Genomic DNA, 20,590 nt, shown 5'->3' on the forward strand with positions numbered 1-20,590 from the left:
TTTCTTTCTTTCTTTCTTTCTTTCTTTCTTTCTTTCTTTCTTTCTTTCTTTTTCTTCCTTCCTTCCTTTCTTTCTCTTTCTTTCTTTCTTTCTGCCATCCTAATAGATGTGAAGTGATGTCTCACTGTGGTTTTGATTTATATTCTCTAATTATAAGTAATATTTAGCATCTTTTCATATGTTTATTGGTCATTTGAGTGTTGATTTTGGAAACATGCCTTTTCAAGACCTTTGCCCATGTTTTAGCCAGATTATTATTTTCATTATTACTTATGTTTGAGTCGTAGGAATTCTTTATACATTCAGGATATCAACCTCTTGTCAGATGATTTGCAAAAATTTTCTCCCATTCCATAGGTTATCTTTTCATTCTTTTGGTTGTATCATTTGACCACAGATGACTTTTAAATTCCTGTAGTCCCATTTGTGTATTTTCACTTTTGTTGCCAGTGCTTTTGGTGTTATGTCCAAGAAATCATTGACAAATCCATCTCATGATGCTTTTTCTCTGTGTTTTCTTCTAGTAGTTTTATAGTTTTAGATCTTACATTTAGGTCTTTAATCTATTTTGAATGATTTTTATATGTGGGTGTAAGGTAAGGGTCCAACTTCATTCTTTTGCATGTTGAGATCCACTTTTTCCAACATCATTTGTTAAAGAGACTGCTATCTTGAGTAGTCTTGGCACTCTGTTGAAGACAATTTTTCATACACACAAGGGTTTTTTTCTGGACTTTCCATTCTATTCTATTGGCTTATATGTCTATTTTTATACCAGTAGAACATTTTTTAGATTAGAGTAGCTTTGTAATAAATTTTGAAATTAGGAGGTGTGAGATCATCTACTTTGCATTAATTTTTAAAGATTGTTTTGGCTCTTCAGGATCTGTTAGGTCATCATTGCCATCATGCCACTGCAAAAAAACTTCCTGAAATTGTATGACTCCAAAGCAAGTTTTAGTTTGCTAAAACTATTTTCCAATTGAATTATTTCTGAATAAATGCATTACTACAGATAGTACTATATAGTCTCTCTGAATACTGTGGGTTTCTCAGTATTAAGGTATGCATCCTGCCAAAAACAGGTATTTTAATCATTCTGCAGGATCAAAGTGAGTTAATGCAGTCATCTCTTGTATAAAATTGAGTCACTGTTCAGGAATATGTGCCTATATACACAACTTTAGTATTCAAATCCCAGAGAATTCTCAGGGAATATTTTATGTATGCTCATGATTGTTCTAGTTTCTTTGTTGTTGTATGTGGCTTTGTAGGTAGGTAGATAGATAGTTAAATAAATAGACAATTTCCTCCATCACTTTTTGGAGGGGGTGGAGGAAAATAGAAGCAATGTTGGGAAATGATGACTCAAGCTCAAAACTGACAACAAGGTCAGTGTTCTACAGGCAGGTCAATATAGTACTAAACACATGGTCTACATGGTCAGATGTTTCCCTAGCCAAATCATGACTTAGAAAATTATTGACTGAGTGACATCAGAAAAGTGACTCACATCTCCATGTTTCAGATGCGTCACCTAGAAAATGGAGATAATGAAAATAATGATAATTGTTAACAGCAAATGTTTATAGAACACTTAATCTGAGGCAGGCATTCTGCTAATCACTTTCCTTGGGTGAACTTCCTTTCTAATAGGGACTATGATTTGCTTTGTTTTATGGAGCATGATGTCTCAGGGAGGTTAGGTAGCATGGCCAAAATCTCACCGCAGCTAGTAAATGGTAAATCTATCCAGTATATACCCCATAGGGCTGTTGTGATGATTAATGAGATAATGCATGTAAAAAGTGTTAGCTTAGGGCCAGTGTTAGGTATTAGAGTTGGAGAAAGACTAAGTAGATGGCAAAATACTCTAAAGCAATTTGATATAAACTTAGAGTAAGGAAAAAAGCACAAAATGATAAGGGAACAAATCATATACAAAGTGTAATTTTGATGTTGATTATCTCAGAGTGAACCGAGTTCCCTACCAAGGGTGCATTATATATTAAAATAGGGACAGAGATAATGAATTACACTGGCTCAATTTTTAACCATCCTTGGAATTAGTCCCATTATTACTGAGAAGGTTGGTGTGTAGTAAAATGCAAAGTGAGCTAAGCAAAATAGTGGAAAAGTTCATTGTCTTGACCATGTGCACTTTAGTTTCACATACAAGAAAATAAATCAGTCACTTCTCAACTTAGATTTCCCTTATGGGTGATCTTAGGTACAGCTCTCATGTCCTGAATGTGTCTCTAGCAATTAGTCAGAGCTGCAGCCATGTGTTTCTTCTGAAATGCTGCAATTGAACATCTGGTGTGATGGCTTCTATTAAGTGGGGGCTGAGTTTTACTTCATTACATTCTAGTTTAGGAGGTTGTGAATGTGGAAATATTGCCATGACCTATAATTGGATCAGCAATTTGTGGGCTCAGATGTGGAAGACAGAGAGCATTTTAAAGAGCTAAGAATGTGGAAAGGGCTTTGTGGGAATATTTATATTTCTCTCTGAGTTCTTTCTGCTTTGGATAGATAATTGTGTCCTTCAGAAATCCTCATTCTCAGCCCTGGGGACTTTGCTAGTAGAATTCTAGAAGCTCTGAAAAACTGAAAGCACACCAGTAGCTCTGAGGGTTTCGGAGACATGTGGGAAAGGATAGAATGAAAACTCACTCTCAAATGCCATTGGGTGGGGAGAACAAATTCCTTGGGGGATTCAGGAGTAATGATTAATAAGGGGGTTAAAGAATCAAAACTGGAAACCCATAAGGACTAGTAAAGAAGTGAGAACAAGCTTCAGTGTGTCTGTGAATATTCGTAAGGGGCCAATGATGTTAAAGACAAGATGCTCAGGTCACTTTGTAAAGAAATAACAGCATGGTTTTTGACTTCGGAGAACACAGTACAGTTTCATTGGAGAGGTTACTTCCCTGCTCTAAATGACATTACAAAAGGGAACAGTTCAATCCAATAATGCTTAGGGTTCTACAGACCACTACATCAAAGGGTTCAGAGGATGAACATGGACGGTGGCAGAGGGAGAAGAGGGAGAGTCCTCATAAATGCTGAGAGAACGGGTTGAATTTGGGAAGGCAGACAAGGAAGGGCATGGGAAAAAAATAAGCAAAATGGAATGTAAAGATGTGTTGGGGAGGTAAAAATTCTTTAGTTCAAACAAGAAGTTCAGGAGAGTGATTAGTTGAACATTAATGGAGTGACAGAATCCTAGAACATCTGCAGCTCAAACTCTGAAATCTCTGATGCTCTTAATTTCAGTTCATTCACTTTGGATGAGCAAACAGAGATGCAGAGAGGTGAAGTGAGTAGAGCAGACCTTAAGGAGCATATGACATTGGAACTTACAAGCAATGGAGTCTTGTGGAAAGCTTTTTGAAAGAATCCATTAATTCAAACTTCCATTGCAGTGTAAAAAGGTGCTGTGTGTGTTCACATCCTCTGAGTATGATACAAGAAACAGATCTGAAATCTTTACATTAGAAAAAAAGAAATTTCCTAACAGTATAAATAAGACTGATATTAGCGTCAGGGGAAGAATCTAGGATCTCCTTTTTTAGTATTTAGGAGGAAAATTAAGGATGGATTTTCATCTCTCAATGGTAGTTACATGTGAATTTCCCTGGTGTGGAAAAACAGTTTATCACTAACGGTCTTGTTGTGTGATTCTAGTTAAAATCCCTTGATCAATACAAAGGAAATTTGTGTTTTGTTAATAACAAGCCAAAAGGCTGAGGATTTTTCATTTATGACACTGAATGCATTTCCTTTTCCTTTATGCTGAGCTCTAACATGCAAAGAGTAAAGACATATTTTTTTTAATATTAGAGTATCTTTTTATAATATAATTCAATGAAGAATTATTAGTTTATATAGTTTTTGTTGAGAAGTAATTTATATTTATAAAATGAAATAATATAGATTACCAAAGGAATTAAAAATCTCTTGGCAACTTAGCATACAGAAATACCACTGTTAATATTTATATTCTTAGACATCTTTTTCCAATATATATTTATATATTTCAAAATGTGATCATATTCATATTGTTTGGCAGTATTATTTAAAAAACAATAATATATGAGGCACCTGGGTGGTTCATCGGCTCAGGTCATGATCTTACAGCTGTAAGTTCAAGCCCTGCATCGGGCTCTGTGCTGACAGCTCAGAGCCTGCAGCCTGCTTTGGATTTTGTGTCTCCCTCTCTTCTCTGCCCCTCCCCAGCTCGCACTGTCTTTCTCTCTCCCTCAAAAATAAATAATAAAACATTTAAAAAAATTAAAAAACAATAACTTATAATAATATGTTGAGAACATCTATTCATGTCAATAAATATTTTTACAATGTAATTTTAATCCCAGCATATATTCCATCATATATTTGTACTATATTGTATTTATAGTTTTGTGCTGATGGTCTCTGTGTGTGTGTGTGTGTGTGTGTGTGTGTGTGTGTAGTTAATGCAGCAGTAAGCGTTTGGGGAGATAAATGTGCATTGTCTTTCATTCAGTCTTTCACAGCTTTCAATAGATAGTATATTATTACTCTGTGCTAAACTCTCTTTTAGACATGAGAACATAGTGATAAACAAGTTCAAGAAAAATTCATAGTTTCATGGAATGTACCTTCTATTGGGAGAGATGAAAAAGAAAGTAAGCCAATAAATAAACATGACTAGTTGAAAAAGATGGTCGGTGTTATAAACATAAGAAAAATGGGGGATGAGATAGGACTGTTGGGGCTGAGAGTAAGATGGTCAGGGAAGGGCCTCCTGAGTAGGTTTGATCTTTGAGTTGAACTCTGAGTCTCAAGGAAGAGCCAACTACACTCAGGTACATAGGTTCTCCAGTTAGTCAATTGTTAAGAGTTTGTAAGGCTGAAGGAGCTTGGGATATTTGTAAAACAGAGAAAAATCTTAGCTAATGGACTTAGTGAGTTGAGGTAACAGAAGAAAAGAGGTTGCAGGAGGCAAGATTAGAGAGGCATGCAGAGTCCAGGTTATGTAGTACCTTAAAGGCCATGGTAGTAAGTTTGGGTTTAATTCTAAGTGCAGTGAAAAGCATCTGGATGATATTAACCAAGGGAGACATGAACTGTGTTATGTTTCTACTACCCTGTGAAGACAAGGTTTATAAGCAAGGAGATATTAACAATGGCATTACAGTCACTCACAAATCATGGTGATTTAATCTAGACTGTTAGAATTGGAGACACAAAAGTAAGAGACTTGTAATGTTTGTATATGTAAAGGTGTCAAAACATACTGCTTAATTATTTACTGCAAATATTTCTAGGAATGTAAATATCAGAGCAAAGGGTATGCACAGTTTAGACCTCTCTACATATCCCCAAGTGTTCATAAGGAAATCTGTACAAGCAATGGTAGTTCTATCATTTACCATAAAGTATGCACAATATTGGCAATATATACAGGAATGAGGAACATTCTTTGCTGTCAAGGAGGTGACCAGCTTAACATGTTGAGAATGCACTTACTATGTACTTACATACAGTGTCTTCCTACGGTATTTATTTAGGTGATAATTTCTATGTCAGATATAATGTGTTTTCTTTCATGAAGGGGTAAAAACAGAAGTTTTTAATTAGGGGAATAATTTGGCATCCTATCCATTGAATCAACCTGTTGTGTCATATTTTTTTAAAGTGGAAATTCCAAACAGAAACAATGAAACACTTCTCTAAACATGCCCCATATTAAAAGACTATGCCCCTAATGATAATAAAAGTGATAAATATGCTATGTTGAACAAATTATCATGGAGTTTTATTGACATGAAACTTGCATTATATTTAAATTAAATTAAACTTACATTAACTGTTTCTAAATCACATATTTTACAGCCTTAAAAATACTGGTTCTATCTTATAAGAGCCAGAAGCTCAGATTATTAGTCCAAAATCTCAATTTTGACCTAGCATATTACATTAAAGGAAAATAATAGATGATAGCATATTAAACACAATTGTTTATTTCAGCAAGAAGTAATTAAGATAAAGCTAAAAGTTGTATTTTCTTTTAAAATATAAAAGCCTAAGTAGAGACAGAGGGAGATTTTTCTGAAAACATTTAATTTTGGAGGCAAAACTATTATCTAGAAGATCTCAAGAAGTAAGATAAATTAACAAAGTTCAAGATTTTAGCACATTAGCAGTTATTGTGAAAGCTTAGAGAATTTCATTACAATAAGTAAAGGAAACTGAATAACCCATAATCACTGATGAAAATAAGCCTTAAACTCTGGTCATTGAAAAATAAACTATGAGGTGTCCTTATGTCCTCAGATAACAGACTAAACACATGTGAAACCAACCCCTTACCCTACCATCTTTTCCCCAAACAGAAAAATAAGGGAAGGAACATAAAGGTATGGAAAATGATGTAATTACATTTATAACTTTTCTCACATACATGGCCATGCTCTGAAAGAGGAGAGGGAAAGGTCCATTGATTAGAAAGGGTGAGGTCTCCAGAGAAGAAAAAAAAAGCATATGGAAAACCATAGAGATAAATGAGGGTAGAGAGAATGCTGAAGTTTGTGGTTGAATAGCAATTCAGGTCCATATGTGAATACAGAACACATAGTGCATTTTACAGGCTTGAGACTTGCATAAGGATAAGACCCTGCACCATATATCCAGAGTGAAAGTCTGTAGCTGGGAGCAGGATCCAGAAAAATGCCAACGGTTTGTGAAAGGAGTAGGTAGACAGAATGATCCTTAAGCAGATAGTTCTCATTATTTAATAATAAAACACCTGAAATGGCTTATGTTGTTATTTACTTCTTTTGGTTTGTCTTATTAATATTTAAGCATTGTCAATGGACTAAGTACATCAATTCAGGTTGAGAATGAAGAGAATAGAAATTTGGAAAGCGTGCCAAAAAAAAAAAAAAAGGAAAAAAAAAAGGCACACAGTGATTATAGAGTTCAGCCTAATAATCTTCTGTGAGTTTTTTTTTTTTTTTAATTTTTTTTCAACGTTTTTTATTTGTTTTTGGGACAGAGAGAGACAGAGCATGAACGGGGGAGGGGCAGAGAGAGAGGGAGACACAGAATCGGAAACAGGCTCCAGGCTCCGAGCCATCAGCCCAGAGCCTGACGCGGGGCTCGAACTCACGGACAGCGAGATCGTGACCTGGCTGAAGTCGGACGCTTAACCGACTGCGCCACCCAGGCGCCCCTCTTCTGTGAGTTTTGACAGATGCCTAATCATGTAACCATCACTGCAATCAGGATGCAGGGCAGTTCTATTACCCCAAATCATTCCTTCATGCTGGCCTTTTGTAGTCAACCTCTCCCCCATTTTGAATCCCAGGGAACTACTAATCTATTCTTTGCCCCTATAGTTTTACGTTTTATGGAATGTTGTATAAATGGCATCATGTAATATGTATCCTTTTGAATCTGGCATTTTTACTTAACATTTTGTATTTGAAAAACATGGATGATGTTGCATATACAGAAAGTTTGTTCTTTCTTATTGCTGACTAGTATTCTGTTTCATGGATGTACCAGTTTGTGTTTATCTCTTCATCTGTTGAAGAGCATTCATCCAGATGGCTTTCAGTTTTGACAATTAATATAGAACTGCTGTAACTATTTGCACACAGGAGTAAGATTACCAGGTCACTTGTGAAATGTATGTTAACTTTATAAGAAATGGTCCAACTGTTGTCTAAATGGCTGAAAATTTGTATCCCCATCTGCAGTAAGTAGGATTTTCAGTTGCTCTGCATCCTTATCAGCATTTGGAATTGGCAGTTGTTGTTTTTTTGTTTTTGATGTTTTTATTTTAGCTTTTCTAATGGTTATGTAGTGGGATCTCATTTTAGTTTTTAATTTGATTTCCCATGATGACTAATGATGTTTTGTGTCACTTCAGGTGCTTATTTATCATTTGTCCATCTACATTGGCTAAGTGTTCATATTATTTGCCTATTTTTATGGGGTTGTTTGTTGAGTTTTGAGAATTCATTATACATTTTTATATTCTGGATACCTGTCCATTATCAGATATGTGATTTGCAAATATCTTCTCCCAATCTGTGGTTTGTCTTTTTACTCTCTTAATAGTGTTTTTCGTGGAACATAAGTTTAAATTTTGTTGAGGTCCCATTATCAGTATTTTGTTTTATTGCTTGTGCTTGTAGGTTTGTATCAATGTCTTTGCCTAACTCAAAGTCACAGAGAATTTCTCTTATGTTTTCTTCTCCTAGTTTTATAGTTTTACATTTTACATTTAAGTCTGTGACCCATTTTGAGTTAATTTTTATGGAAGGTGTAAAGTATGGGTGACTTTATTTATTTATTTATTTATTTATTTATTTATTACATATGGATGTTCCTGTTAATCCATACTATTTGTTAAAAATAGTATGCTTTCTCCAATGTATTGCCTTTGCATCCTTGTGAGAAATTATTAAGCATATTTGTGTGGGTTTATTTTTAGATTCTTCTATTTCATAATCTGTGTTTCTATCAATACCATAGTACCACCCTTAGTTTGCTTAATAGTAAGTCTTAAAATCAGATAGTAAGTTCTCCAAGTTTGTTCTTTTCTTTCAAAATTGTTTCATCTATTGTCATTTCTTTGCTCCCTGTATAAATTTTAGAATCAGCTTGTGCATAGCTATAAAAATCCTGTGCATATATTGGTTGGGATTGAATTTTATCTATAATCAATTTGGTGGGATTGACATCTTAACAGTACTTTTCAAATCTAGGAACATGGTATATCTCTCCATTTATTTGCGTTTTGGGCTGTGTGTGTGTGTGTGTTTAATGAGATAAAAGGGAGGAAAAAATAAACAACAAACTCACCATTGGAATGGTCTTCACATTTTGATTCCCTCCGCAATCTGCATACTCTTCTTACTTTGCATGGTACTTTGGTAGTTTTGTTTATTTATCTTTATTCTTTCCATTATATTTAGTTGTGATTAGTGGGAGAGAGAGCCTGTCATGGGCTTTCTGTATGTTGTTCAGCATTCAAAGTCAGTTGGTTTTAGTTGTGGTTATCTAAATCCTTCTTGCATGGTGATGGAATGGATTGAGGAACATCCAGAAGTGGTTTGTTTGTGTGTGTGTGTGTGTGTGTGTGTGTGTGTGTTTTAATTTTTTCAGTTCCAGGGGTGCCTGGGTGGCTCAGTCGGTTAAGTGTCCGACTTTGGCTCAAGTCATGATCTACCGTTTTTGGGTTTGAGCCCCGTGTTGGGCTTTGTTCTGACAACTCAGAGCCTGGAGCCTGCTTCGGATTCTGTGTCTCCTTCTCTCTCTGCCCCTCCCCCACTTGTGCTCTGTCTCTCTCTGTCTTTCAAAAGTAAATAAATGTAAAAAAATTTTAATTATTTTTTGGTTTGAATAAACCAATTGTGAGACAATTTTCAAAACATAGGGTTGTTAAATGTAAAGGATACACTTTTTATGTGAAAATTCAAAGGATTTATCTTGGGTAGATAAAGGTTTAGGAGAGAGGGTGGAGCACAGCAAGTCCAATAATATTTATTTAGATTCAGGGGTTTCTTCTATTCTTGACAGTGCTATGGTGTGTCATTTAAAAATAAATGAAATGAAAATTGGTGTGACAATTAGCAGAGTTATTAGGGTCCGTCTGGTGCATTTCTTAGCAGGCTTTGCCTTGCTGACAAATAACAGGAATTAGCACATGACACTGGATTTCACAGTAGTACCATTTATTTAGCCCAAAAGAGAATACAGTTTCTGTGTCCAAATGCATCTCAGCTGACTGAGCACTTTCCAGACAGCATTATCTCCCCTAAATCTCAATGAGGTTTATTATGAAAGAAGCATAAATAGCTTTATCTTCTAATAGAGATAATTATAAAATACTCAATTTTATCTCCAAGAATTGGAAATCACAAAATGTGACCTCTTAAGCACCATATAAATTGCCTATTTTATTTCCTATTTTTTAGGCTATAACACAGAGTCATGCAAAAAGTGTATCTATTCCTTTTCATATTTTCTAGTTATGTAATTCATAAGTCTACAAGGTTGCTTTTACTATAAATCAAGAAGCTATTTTAGAGATCCTCATTCTATTTTTTTTACAAAAGCAGAGTGCTTCAGAGCAGTTCAGATCACTGACTAAAGTGATCCACTAAAGGAAATTTCATCTACAATTATTTGAGATAACTTGAGGATATTAATGTTTTTTTTTGTTAGAATAGAAAGTTGGTTCTACACTTCTCATTCAGAAGTTAGCCCTATATTGACTTCTGAATAAGATCAAAATTTGTATATTTGTGAAACAAGGAAAGATGTTTAATTTTTTTGCAGAAGGATTATACTTTTCCCATTAAAACTTTTCAGTGTTTTTAGCAGATAATATCTTACAAGCTGTATTTCTAAATTATATAACCAAATTAGGATGTATAAATATCAATGAGGATTGGAAGAATTCAGGGACTTCACAGAGATTTTATTTTGTATCTCATCCATAAAAGTATGCAAACGTGCAGAAATCCAATAGGTGTACCTTATTGGATATTCATTCATTCAATCGTTTGTTCATTCATTCACCATTTGTGCCCTAGGACTGTGCTAGTTTTCAGTTTGCTGAAATGATTAATACATGATTCCGTTTTTTTTTTTTTTTCAAAAGCCCTCAAGTAGGGCACTGTGAAATGATTTTAAAATAAATTGGTAATTATCTTTTCCAATGAATATTTGGTCTTTCATTAAATCATTCAAATGAGGGTGAGAGAGCAATTACATAGTGCCCATAGGCATCTAATGGATAAAACATGCACAACATATAGTAAATGCTTTATTCATAATATATAGCTATTTGTAGTTTACAAATTGCATTTGAGTTATACATTTAGTTGCATAATCTGTGTAGATCAGGTATGTGTTGAAAGCCCCATTTATAGTTAAGGGAACTTAAGCAAAAAAGAAGTTGTGTAAATTTACATGCTAGAAACAATTGAGAAATACAGGAGCTGAGACTCCAAGACCAGTGCTCACTTTATAGCAACCCATTGTTTCTCAAAAGCTAAGAGCCTGGCCTGATAATTTAGTATCCTGTGATTAAAATCCTCTTGAAATACTGAGTTAATATTGTTTAGATTACTGAGAAGCTACACAAGTCTCAGTGTAAACGTCGCCTCTCCTGGGAAATTCACCCTGATTAAATGGGTTAGGATTCTCATTGACAAACTAAATAATTATTCCTTACCATCTTTCTTCCTGGGTAAAATATAATAATAAATTTTGCCAAGATATGCTCTCTTCACTTCTGTATTTACAGTGCCTGCTACAGTGCCTGATACATAGCAAGTTTCAGTAAGAATGGGTTTAATAAATTAATATTTGCCTATATATTAATAGTATATGTTTCTGGGGTTTGGCTGTATATATTTTCTTTTCTTATGAATACTAAAGTGTTTGCCTAACTCCCAAGTCCATTTGGGTACAAAATAACCATTTTCTTCTCACATTCACAGGATTATACCTTGACAATGTACTTTCAGCAAGCCTGGAGAGATAAGAGACTGTCCTATAATGTAATACCTTTAAACTTGACTCTGGACAATAGAGTGGCAGACCAGCTCTGGGTGCCCGATACCTACTTTCTGAATGATAAGAAGTCATTTGTGCATGGAGTGACTGTCAAGAACCGCATGATCCGCCTGCATCCAGATGGGACCGTTCTTTATGGCCTCAGGTCTGTAGTGTCCATTTCAAAATTGAACTTTTTCTGAATGAAATCGTTACTGATTTTTATTGGAGGGGAATAAATATTGTGATGTTTTCCTTATTACTCCTTCGGTTCTGTGATAAGCAGTTAAATCTCCTATCCAGTAGACATCTGAGAGTTTAGGGGAGCATGTATACAAAGGGACTTAGTCCTAGCTAAAAATAATTTTTTCTGAATTATCTTCTAACATCAGCTGCTGATCCTAAAGCTGCTTTCTTTAAGGAGTAAGGATAAACTATCAAAATAGCTGGGCTATAGTGCTTAATTAGAATGGAAACAAATTATGAATGCTGAATACTTGTTTGAGCATGGCAGATTTCTGTTTCATAAATTTCTCCTAAACTGTGTGAATTGGGTCTGGTTCTCTGGTGACAGGAAGGCTTTTTGTGCCCTTTCTCCCTCCAAGGAGTAATCAGGCTTGAGGATAAATAAAGTTGTTATCTGATGTTTACTAATAATGAACTTTCATGTCAGTAAACAGTTGTGGTGCTCTGCTCTTAAGGTGAGGATGGATTGCAAAATAAAAGTTTCTTCTTTTAAAGTTTATTTTTGTATTAAAAGCAATAGATGGTTTCCTGAAAGAAAAGGGAAAAAAAAGATATCTATCTTACCCTGAAAAATTACATTATAACAATATAAAGGGTTTCTTTGCATTATTGGGAAGAAGCTCTTAATTCTGAAATGTTACATTTTCTCTGACTTCTTATTACATAAATGTGTGGTTACCCTATCATAATTATGATGGTAGCAACAATGGTTTTATTCATTTATTAGGGGTTAGTGGTCAGATATTGAGTTAAATCATCAATGGTTTCCATGCATTGTTATAGTTAATCTGTACAACAATTTCATGAGTTAGAAACTGTTATAATTTTTATTTTCAAATGAGGAAACTGAGGCTGATACAACTTGCCTAAAATCACAAAGAAAGTAAGCTATGAAGATGAGATTTGAACTCAGATCCAAGTTCTGAGTCACAGCTCTTAATCACTACGTGGGGATACTTCTCACTCCCACATTTTTCTTATCTATTATGTCTTGTTTTCATTATCTGGTATATTCTGACAGTCACATTGTTTAGGTGCTTATGTTTATTTTTGAGAGAGAGAGAGAGAGAGAGAGAGAGAGAGAGCGCGCGCGCATGAGCGGGGGAGGGGTAGAGAGAGAGGGAGACACAGAATCAGAAGCAGGCTCCAGGCTCTGAGCTGTCAGCACAGAGCCCAATGCAGGGCTCGAGCTCACCGCGAGATCATGACTTGAGCCGAAGTCGGATGCTCAACCGACTGAGCCACCCAGGTGCCCCTGTTTAGGTGCTTATGAACCAGCTTCTTTGTTGATCATATTTTTTAGAGAAAGTAGCATTTGGCTACCAAGGGAGAGTGGGTAAGAGTGAGGAACAGAGGTAGCATGATTGTGCTCTGTGTCAGCCATTAGAGGTAAGAAGATGGACTGGATATAGGCAGTGTTCACATGCGTGTCTTAGAAAATAGAGAAATGCCAAAGAGATAAATTGACTGGCAGTGTCTGCAAAGATTCCACCAAGGTGGTGGGCTTTGAAAATGCTAATGGAAAGAACTGTGTTAACAGTTATATTTTGCTAAATTTACCACTTGGAATGAACAATAAAACATTTGGTGTGGGGTGCTTGGGTGGTTCAGTTGGCTAAGTGTCCAACTCTTGGTTTTGGGTCAGGTCATGATCTCATGGTTTGTGGGTTTGAGTCCCCCCTGGAGCTCTTGCTGCCAGTGTGGAGCCTGCTTGGGATTCTCTCTCTCCCTCTCTCTCGCTCTCTGTCAAAATAAATAAATAAACTTAAAAAAAATTAGGTGTCACAAAGACTTTGATGAGAGGGTGACCATGCAGGCTGTGGGGGAGATGGGGGATGAAAAGAGGTTTCAGTTCCCACTTTTTAAGAGTTAAGCATAGAGTGTGGTCAGAATCCTGAAGAAGGAACAAGGAGCCATAGAAATAATGTTATCCACTCGGCAGTAAATGAGGGGGAGGACTGGCAAGTGTCAAGTTCTGGCAAAGCACTAGACCTAGTGCTGGAGGCATTTGCCCAGCAAATCACTTAATTTGCACAGCAATCATGCAGAAATTACCCTGAGCTCTTCCCATTTCCTTGCAACACCTACCTTGAAAGCAGAGAACAAGTTGTATTCTCCTTTGTATATCCAACACTGACAAAGTGCCTACACCATAAATATGCTCATTAAAGGTTGTCAATTCTGAATTCACATGCAAAGTTGAATGGATGGGAAAATCAATAATCAAGATGTCTTTGGAACTGAGAAGGAAAAGAGAGCACCAATATAGATGATAAATAAGGCTTCTTTATATCATTATACACTCAGACAAAAACATTGATGACTGCTCAGTCTTATCATTGAGACCAACTATATGACATTGCTGTAACTCAAACTCACAACAATAGAAAATCATCATTCTCTTAACCCCTCTTCTAACAAGGGGTGTCGAACACGGCTGACATGCGTGAAATTAACACTACTAGACAGAGAAGGCACATGAATTGTAATTGTTCCAGCAGTTGTATTGTTAATTCTGATTTTGAAATGGATAACAAGTTTTTCAAGAAATTTACAAGTATCCTAGTCCACTTTTTACCGATAAATAATAGAATGATTTATTTCATGGCAAGAAGCTTAATGCAGACCACATACTCCCTTTTCAACTCCAGGAGGTTCATTTGCAATATATAAGTAAAAGGAATTCAATTAAAATTACCATGGTAGGGTTGATTCCACTCTACATAGTCACTTTTCCTATTTACCCTAAAACTCCCCTCCCATTGAGATCCATACACATTGGCAGGGACAAGGAAGGTAGAGAGAACATTCAGAAGATCTGAGTAAATTTCTTTTTGTAGGATTTTCTTTAGTGAAATGTTCAAGCATTAAAACATAGAAAGGAGAAAGTAGTATGCAAAATATTAATGCTTGTTTAATTTTATCATTGGTATATAGGATTTCATTGTGCTGGTCTTTCAATTTTTCTGTAGGTTTGAAAATTTTTATGATAAAATTTGGAAAAGGAAAAATGTTATGTGTCAGAGACCTAGGAATATCTGGTTCTAATATCCAGGAAATATCATTTAAGATTTAAAAGTCTGTAGCCAAGAAATGCTATTTTGATCTCTTGGAGGTAGGGAATCATCTATATATGTTATTTACTTTCAGGAGCTCTGTCTGAAAATGAGATCAGCACATCTCAAAGGTTATGTGACTCAGAGGGTGGGATCCTTGACCATAGACAACCAGGTTAAGCCATAACCCAGGAAGGAGTGGTCAAAACTCTTCAGTTAAAACCTTGATGACCTCCTTATGAAATCAGTTGTCCTTCTGCATGAGTGGCCCTTTGCATCTGATTGTACACAGCAGGAACTCTGAGTGCACTCATACTGATACGTTATGTTTGGAGATCAGGAGCTTTGAGGATAGCGCACTAGCTACTCAGCAGGCTTGCATTAAGATACAGTGGCTTTGAGGAACCACATACATAAATGGATATAAGTGGGCAATGCAACCAACTTCCTTAACAAAGTGTAACGATAATGAAACTTAGGTTTTAGTTTGGGCTTTTATAATAAACTTCTCTTTGAACCTTGAGTGCCTTATCCAGGTTTTAATTTCCTCATATATAAAACAGAGGGGGTAAATTAGATGATACTAGTATGCTATGGTTTTTATAACCTGTCATCCTCTGAATCAATAATTAATGAATCTAAAAGAATATATAATCTAACATCAGAGTAGAAAATGAAATTATATATTTGGAGTAGCATAGTAACTGGTAGATAATAAGTGTTCAGTGCTACTATTTAATGAATAAATTAATGTAGGGATATTTGAAGGCTGGCACAAGGAAGGCTTTGCATATCAAGGCCGTTGTTTTATATTATAGAATTATAGCCCAGTTGTCTTTTCACAATTCAGCAAAGTAGGACACCAGGTCCATGGTGTAGAATGAGAAGAGTGTCAGAGAGCAAGTGGACTGAAGAAAATGGGGAAGGTCTATCCCAGGCAGATCTAGAGTGAAAAAGGGAACCACTAAAAAAAATGTATAGTGGAGCCAGTTAACTCCAGCCATTGCATTTGGCAGCGTGAGATCTGGAGCAAGGAAAATGGATGCCTGGCTTGAGACCCAAATGGCAAGGCAGACTTTAAAAGCTGCCCTGTGGGTGCCTGGGTGGCACAGTTGGTTAAGCCTCTGACTCTTGATCTTGGCTCGGGTCATGATTTTGCAGTTTGTGAGTTTGAGCCCTGCTTCGGGCTCTGCACTGATGGTGCGGAGCCTGCTTGGGATTCTGTCTCTCCTCTCTACCCCTTACCCACTTGTTCTCTCTCTCTCTCTCTCTCTCTCTCTCTCTCTCTCTCTCAAAATAAATAAACATAAAAAAAATGAATGAATAAATAAGTAACAACTGCTCTGTAGCCCCAGCCCAGTGCCTCATTTGTTGCATGCACTCAGTAACTTTCATTTAATTAGATGTTGTGCAGTTTCTTTTAAAAAGTCTTTCCTTTTCTTCCCCTGATGTCCTATCATGTGTGTCTATTTTCTCAACTTATTTAACAGTCTATGGGATACAGGAATGATTAACAAAAGTTATAAATAGTGCCTTTTTGAAACTTAAATTTATAGTTTGTGGCTAAAGAATAATGAAATCTTTGAATATAGATTCTCACCTTCACTCTTGACTGGTTGATAGCTCAATTTCACCAATTTGATTGTAAAATCAGATTCCTCTTGTCTTTAACAATGCTATTTAGAGATTTCTGTCAGGAGATATATATTCCTCTGTCAGGAGGAAGAATATTTTCTCAGGACTAACCCAGCTGGATAATTTGTGACAAATGAGTTTCTAGTTGATGAAGCTGAAGAATTCCTAGCAATTTACAAAGGAAATATTTCAAACAGAGTAACTGTATATTATTCTCAAATAAGGTTGGCCCATTGAAATCATTTTCAGAACAGTTCAAGGAAAAATAATATAGAAAATATTGGATTTCTTTTAGGGAATCCAGCAAACCCCTACCAGGTAAACACCAGATTTAATCTGTGGTTGGTATTATAAAGAATGCTAGATAGAATTTATATTGTTATTTACTTACAATAGGAAATATTTGTTGGATTTCAAAAAGTAAATGAATAATTACATTAAGCAGAAAATTAGGAGGCCTTGTCTTACAATTAATAGTTCTTACAATTACTCATTTAAGTGACTTCTAAATTTTATTCTAGCTCCCCAAATTTCGTATTCCTATGATTTTGCTAATGGGTGGCATAAATATATTAGGTATATATACTCCTACCTTTCTTTGTGTACATAAGCATTTAACATGATATTTCAGTTACTTAGCAATTATATTTATCTCCTTGAAAATATCTGATTGATTAAGAAATCAAAACCAAAATCATTACATTCTGGCATACAAAAAAAAACCCTGAATTATCAAATGATGACATCTTTTTTTAATGTAATATATATTTTCATTAAAATTTAAGATCTGAATCCAAATTGGACTGCATATTATTTCTATCATAAGCATTTTATCAAACATTAGAAACTCTTCAACAAACATAATTAAGACAAAAGACTTCCTATCAGGAGGTGATAGACATTTATTATTAAAAAATTAGAAAATACTGTTTCCGATTCTGTGTCTCCCTCTCTCTCTGCCCCTCCCCCGTTCATGCTCTGTCTCTCTCTGTCCCAAAAATAAATAAAAAACGTTGAAAAAAAATTTTACAAAAAAAAATTAGAAAATACAGTTATGAAAATAAAATTACTCTTAATTCTATCACCTAGAGATAAACACTATCTGTACCTTGCTTTATAGTCTTCTAGATACTTTTCTAGTAAAAAAGCTTATAGGAAATTTTTTATAAAACAGATTTACATTTTACATACTATTTTGTGACTTGAATTTTTTTTCTGTGACAAAGGATGTATCATAAACATGTTTTCATGTCACTATAACCCTCCTCACCACCATTCTTTAGCCATTATGGGACATATTTGGGATATATTTCTTTATCCCATACAGGATATGGTTTATGGTTTTCATATAAGGTGAAATATGTGGTTGTTGCTATGAAATTCAGGACTACCGTTTAAAATTTACTTAATATTTTAGTGACAGGCAAATAAAAAATATAAATTGTGGCACAATTTATAGTCTTATAGTTGTGCTGTTACAATTTGTAGTCTCACTGGTTAAATAGATGACTCTGGAGATGTACTAATGCTGATTTTATTAGGCCAGTTCTTATGGAAAGAATGACTTAGTCTTTCAGTAACAGCTGACCCATCTAAAAATAGCTGTTTGTCTTTTGGTCCGGGGGTGGGGGGGGGGGGGGGCTTGAGTTCATGTGTCTATACACCTCCCATATGTAATATTAGATCAGAAGCATGTCACTTCTGATTAAAGGTTCACATTCTTAAAGAAAATTTCAGCAGGAAGCAGAAGGCAATTCACCCACCTCCTGCTATGTATGTTCTGTCATTGGGAAAATGGCAAAGGATAATGTTAGCTTGTAATGAATTTAGACAGGCAAGATTTTGTTAATTTTGTCTTCTTCCTCTATTCCTAAAGTTTTACCACAGGATATTAAACAAGCAAATAATCAAGTAGCCATCCCTCACTGAAACATAGTCTATCAAACATTAAAATATCAAGTTCTACTCAGATTTTCTAATTGCTTTAATTAATTTTCATAGAGATAGCGATTGCATTTGGTCAAGCAGAAAAACAGAAATTTTATTAAGAATATCAGTCCTAATGGCCAGGGTGCGACGCCCTGCTCTCTAGACTTTCTCATTCTTCTGAGAAGGAAAAATCATCTTCATCTTTCTCCAACTCTGTGGGAAACAGTGCATGCAATCATAGTGTTTTATAGAATATATCCAGTCCAAGGAGCTATAAATAATTTTTTTAGTGTTTATTTACTTATTTTGAGAGAGAGAGAGAGAGACGGTACAAGCAAGGGAGGGGCAGAGAGAGAGAGAGGGGGAGAGAGAATCCTGAGCAGGCTCCTCACTGTCAGCCCAGAGCCTGATATGGGGCTCGATTTCATGATTTGTGAGATCATGACCTGAGCTGAAATTAAGAGTTGAATGCTTAACCGACTGAGCCACCCATATGCCCTGAACTGTAAATAATTTTTATAGAGATTTCTTGCTTATTATTTTCCCTATTTAGAAATAATAGCTGACATCTTCAAGTTCACCTCCTTTTTTAGGAATGAGAAGAGGGAGGTTCAGAGAGGGAAGGGACTATGTCTAATATCACACAGTTAATGGCAAAGCACAGAGTAGAACACCAGACTCCTAACTCTTAATCCAGGGCTTGTTATTGCTGCTGCTGCTGCTGCTGCTGCTGCTGCTGCTGCTGGAGTCATTTGGTTGTATGGAGTCATCATTGTCTGACTAACGTCAGCAAATAAGTCAATTCCTAATCGAAAAGAGTAGAATCAGGATCACACCATTCTTTGGACTTGAGACATGGAGGCAGTGTGTATTTAGCAGCCCTAAGAAATAATCTAGGGCTCTTTCTGTTGCCACATTTTGCTGGACTTTTAGATAAAAAAAAAAAAAAATTAAAGAGGAAAAGAAAGTCTGCCCACTATATTCGTCTTAACTTTTACTGACTCATAGTGTTTCAGTAGTCAGTGGGTCTCATTCACTGCCAGCTGAATGGGTCCCTAGTTGTCCTCATGTCCACTGATTTCAGTCACATGACAGCTGTAGATGTGGCAGCCCTGAAACCAAAGCTGTGAAAGAACTTCTGGGGAAAAGAATGACCAGAGACTCCAGGGGTTTCAAAGAAGGGCAGAAACCAGTCCTATGCCCAATGAGAACATATGTCTTGTATTGAAGACAAAGGAGTGCCATGGAACTGGGCCTTGTCTCCAAAGGAAAGAAGCATTAAAATCACTGAGGACACATTATTCATAGGCTCGTGAATGTATCTGTATACAGCAACGCTATACATAACACATTTCGGGGGTAGCACTTGCATATTCCTGATTTCATTGGGAGTGAACTCTCTAGGCCACAAAAATACTGTCAGCATGGAAAGAAGTCAGATCTTCACTTTTTAATTTAATATAATTTAATTTAATTTGATTATTTAACTTATTTTATTTTAAGCAAAGTATTTCCTAGTGGATGATTAAAATTGTAGCTGTTACATATATGTTTGTATATAGGTGTTTATCTCTATTTATAGATATAAATATGCAAATGTATCAATTTATAGGTATATAAGTATGTGTACATATGCATATGTGTGTATATATTTGGACATATATATATCAGCAACAGGTTTTTTTCCTCTGTCTTATGTTAAAACTGAAGAAAACAGAAGGGACTTATAATTCTGACCTCAGCATTAAAGATAAAGTCTTCTCCAGTGACGTTTGGGGTAACTTTTGTAACACTCTGATTTCATGAAATCAGTGAATTTTGTTGGCAGCTTTTGCTGGCAACTTGCTTGGCAAATAAGCAAAATACAGTTAACCTAGATAGTCTTTGTAAGGAGTTAGCTCCTGTCAGATTTTTAACTAGACAAAGACCTTTCAAGTCAAATATAAATGAGCACTTGTTTAATTAAGAGAGTGATTACCTGCTATTGGTAGTAGTCGTGGTAGGAGCAGTAGTAGTAATGTGTATCAAGTACTTTCTATATGTCATGCCCTGAATTATCTGCATTAAACAACCCTGTGAAGGAGGCTACTGTTATTTCCATTTTATAGTTGAGAATACTGAAGCTTTGGAGAAGTAAATATCTTGCTGGTTGGTTTGAGGCT

At 35.6% G+C, this 20,590-nt stretch overlaps 1 protein-coding gene and 2 long non-coding RNA genes across 4 annotated transcripts in view; 2 read left to right on the forward strand and 1 right to left on the reverse strand.

Annotated features, from left to right (window-relative positions):
- LOC125934465 (uncharacterized) overlaps nt 1-20,590 on the forward strand; it is a 362,030-nt gene that overhangs the window by 133,902 nt on the left and 207,538 nt on the right. The window lies entirely within an intron of this gene.
- GABRB2 (gamma-aminobutyric acid type A receptor subunit beta2) overlaps nt 1-20,590 on the forward strand; it is a 241,516-nt gene that overhangs the window by 64,940 nt on the left and 155,986 nt on the right. Inside the window, exon 4 of the mRNA XM_049647833.1 lies at nt 11,508-11,728. Coding sequence (XP_049503790.1) covers nt 11,508-11,728 — 221 coding nt within the window. The remainder of the gene's footprint in view (nt 1-11,507; nt 11,729-20,590) is intronic.
- LOC125934464 (uncharacterized) overlaps nt 11,763-20,590 on the reverse strand; it is a 168,451-nt gene continuing 159,623 nt past the window's right edge. For both annotated transcript variants that reach the window (XR_007461413.1, XR_007461412.1), the window contains 2 exons: nt 16,465-16,664; nt 11,763-14,048 (listed from right to left, as the gene is read on the reverse strand). This is a non-coding gene — a long non-coding RNA (uncharacterized LOC125934464). The remainder of the gene's footprint in view (nt 14,049-16,464; nt 16,665-20,590) is intronic.

This window comes from Panthera uncia (assembly GCF_023721935.1).
Source record: "Panthera uncia isolate 11264 chromosome A1 unlocalized genomic scaffold, Puncia_PCG_1.0 HiC_scaffold_17, whole genome shotgun sequence".
Taxonomy (NCBI): domain Eukaryota; kingdom Metazoa; phylum Chordata; class Mammalia; order Carnivora; family Felidae; genus Panthera; species Panthera uncia.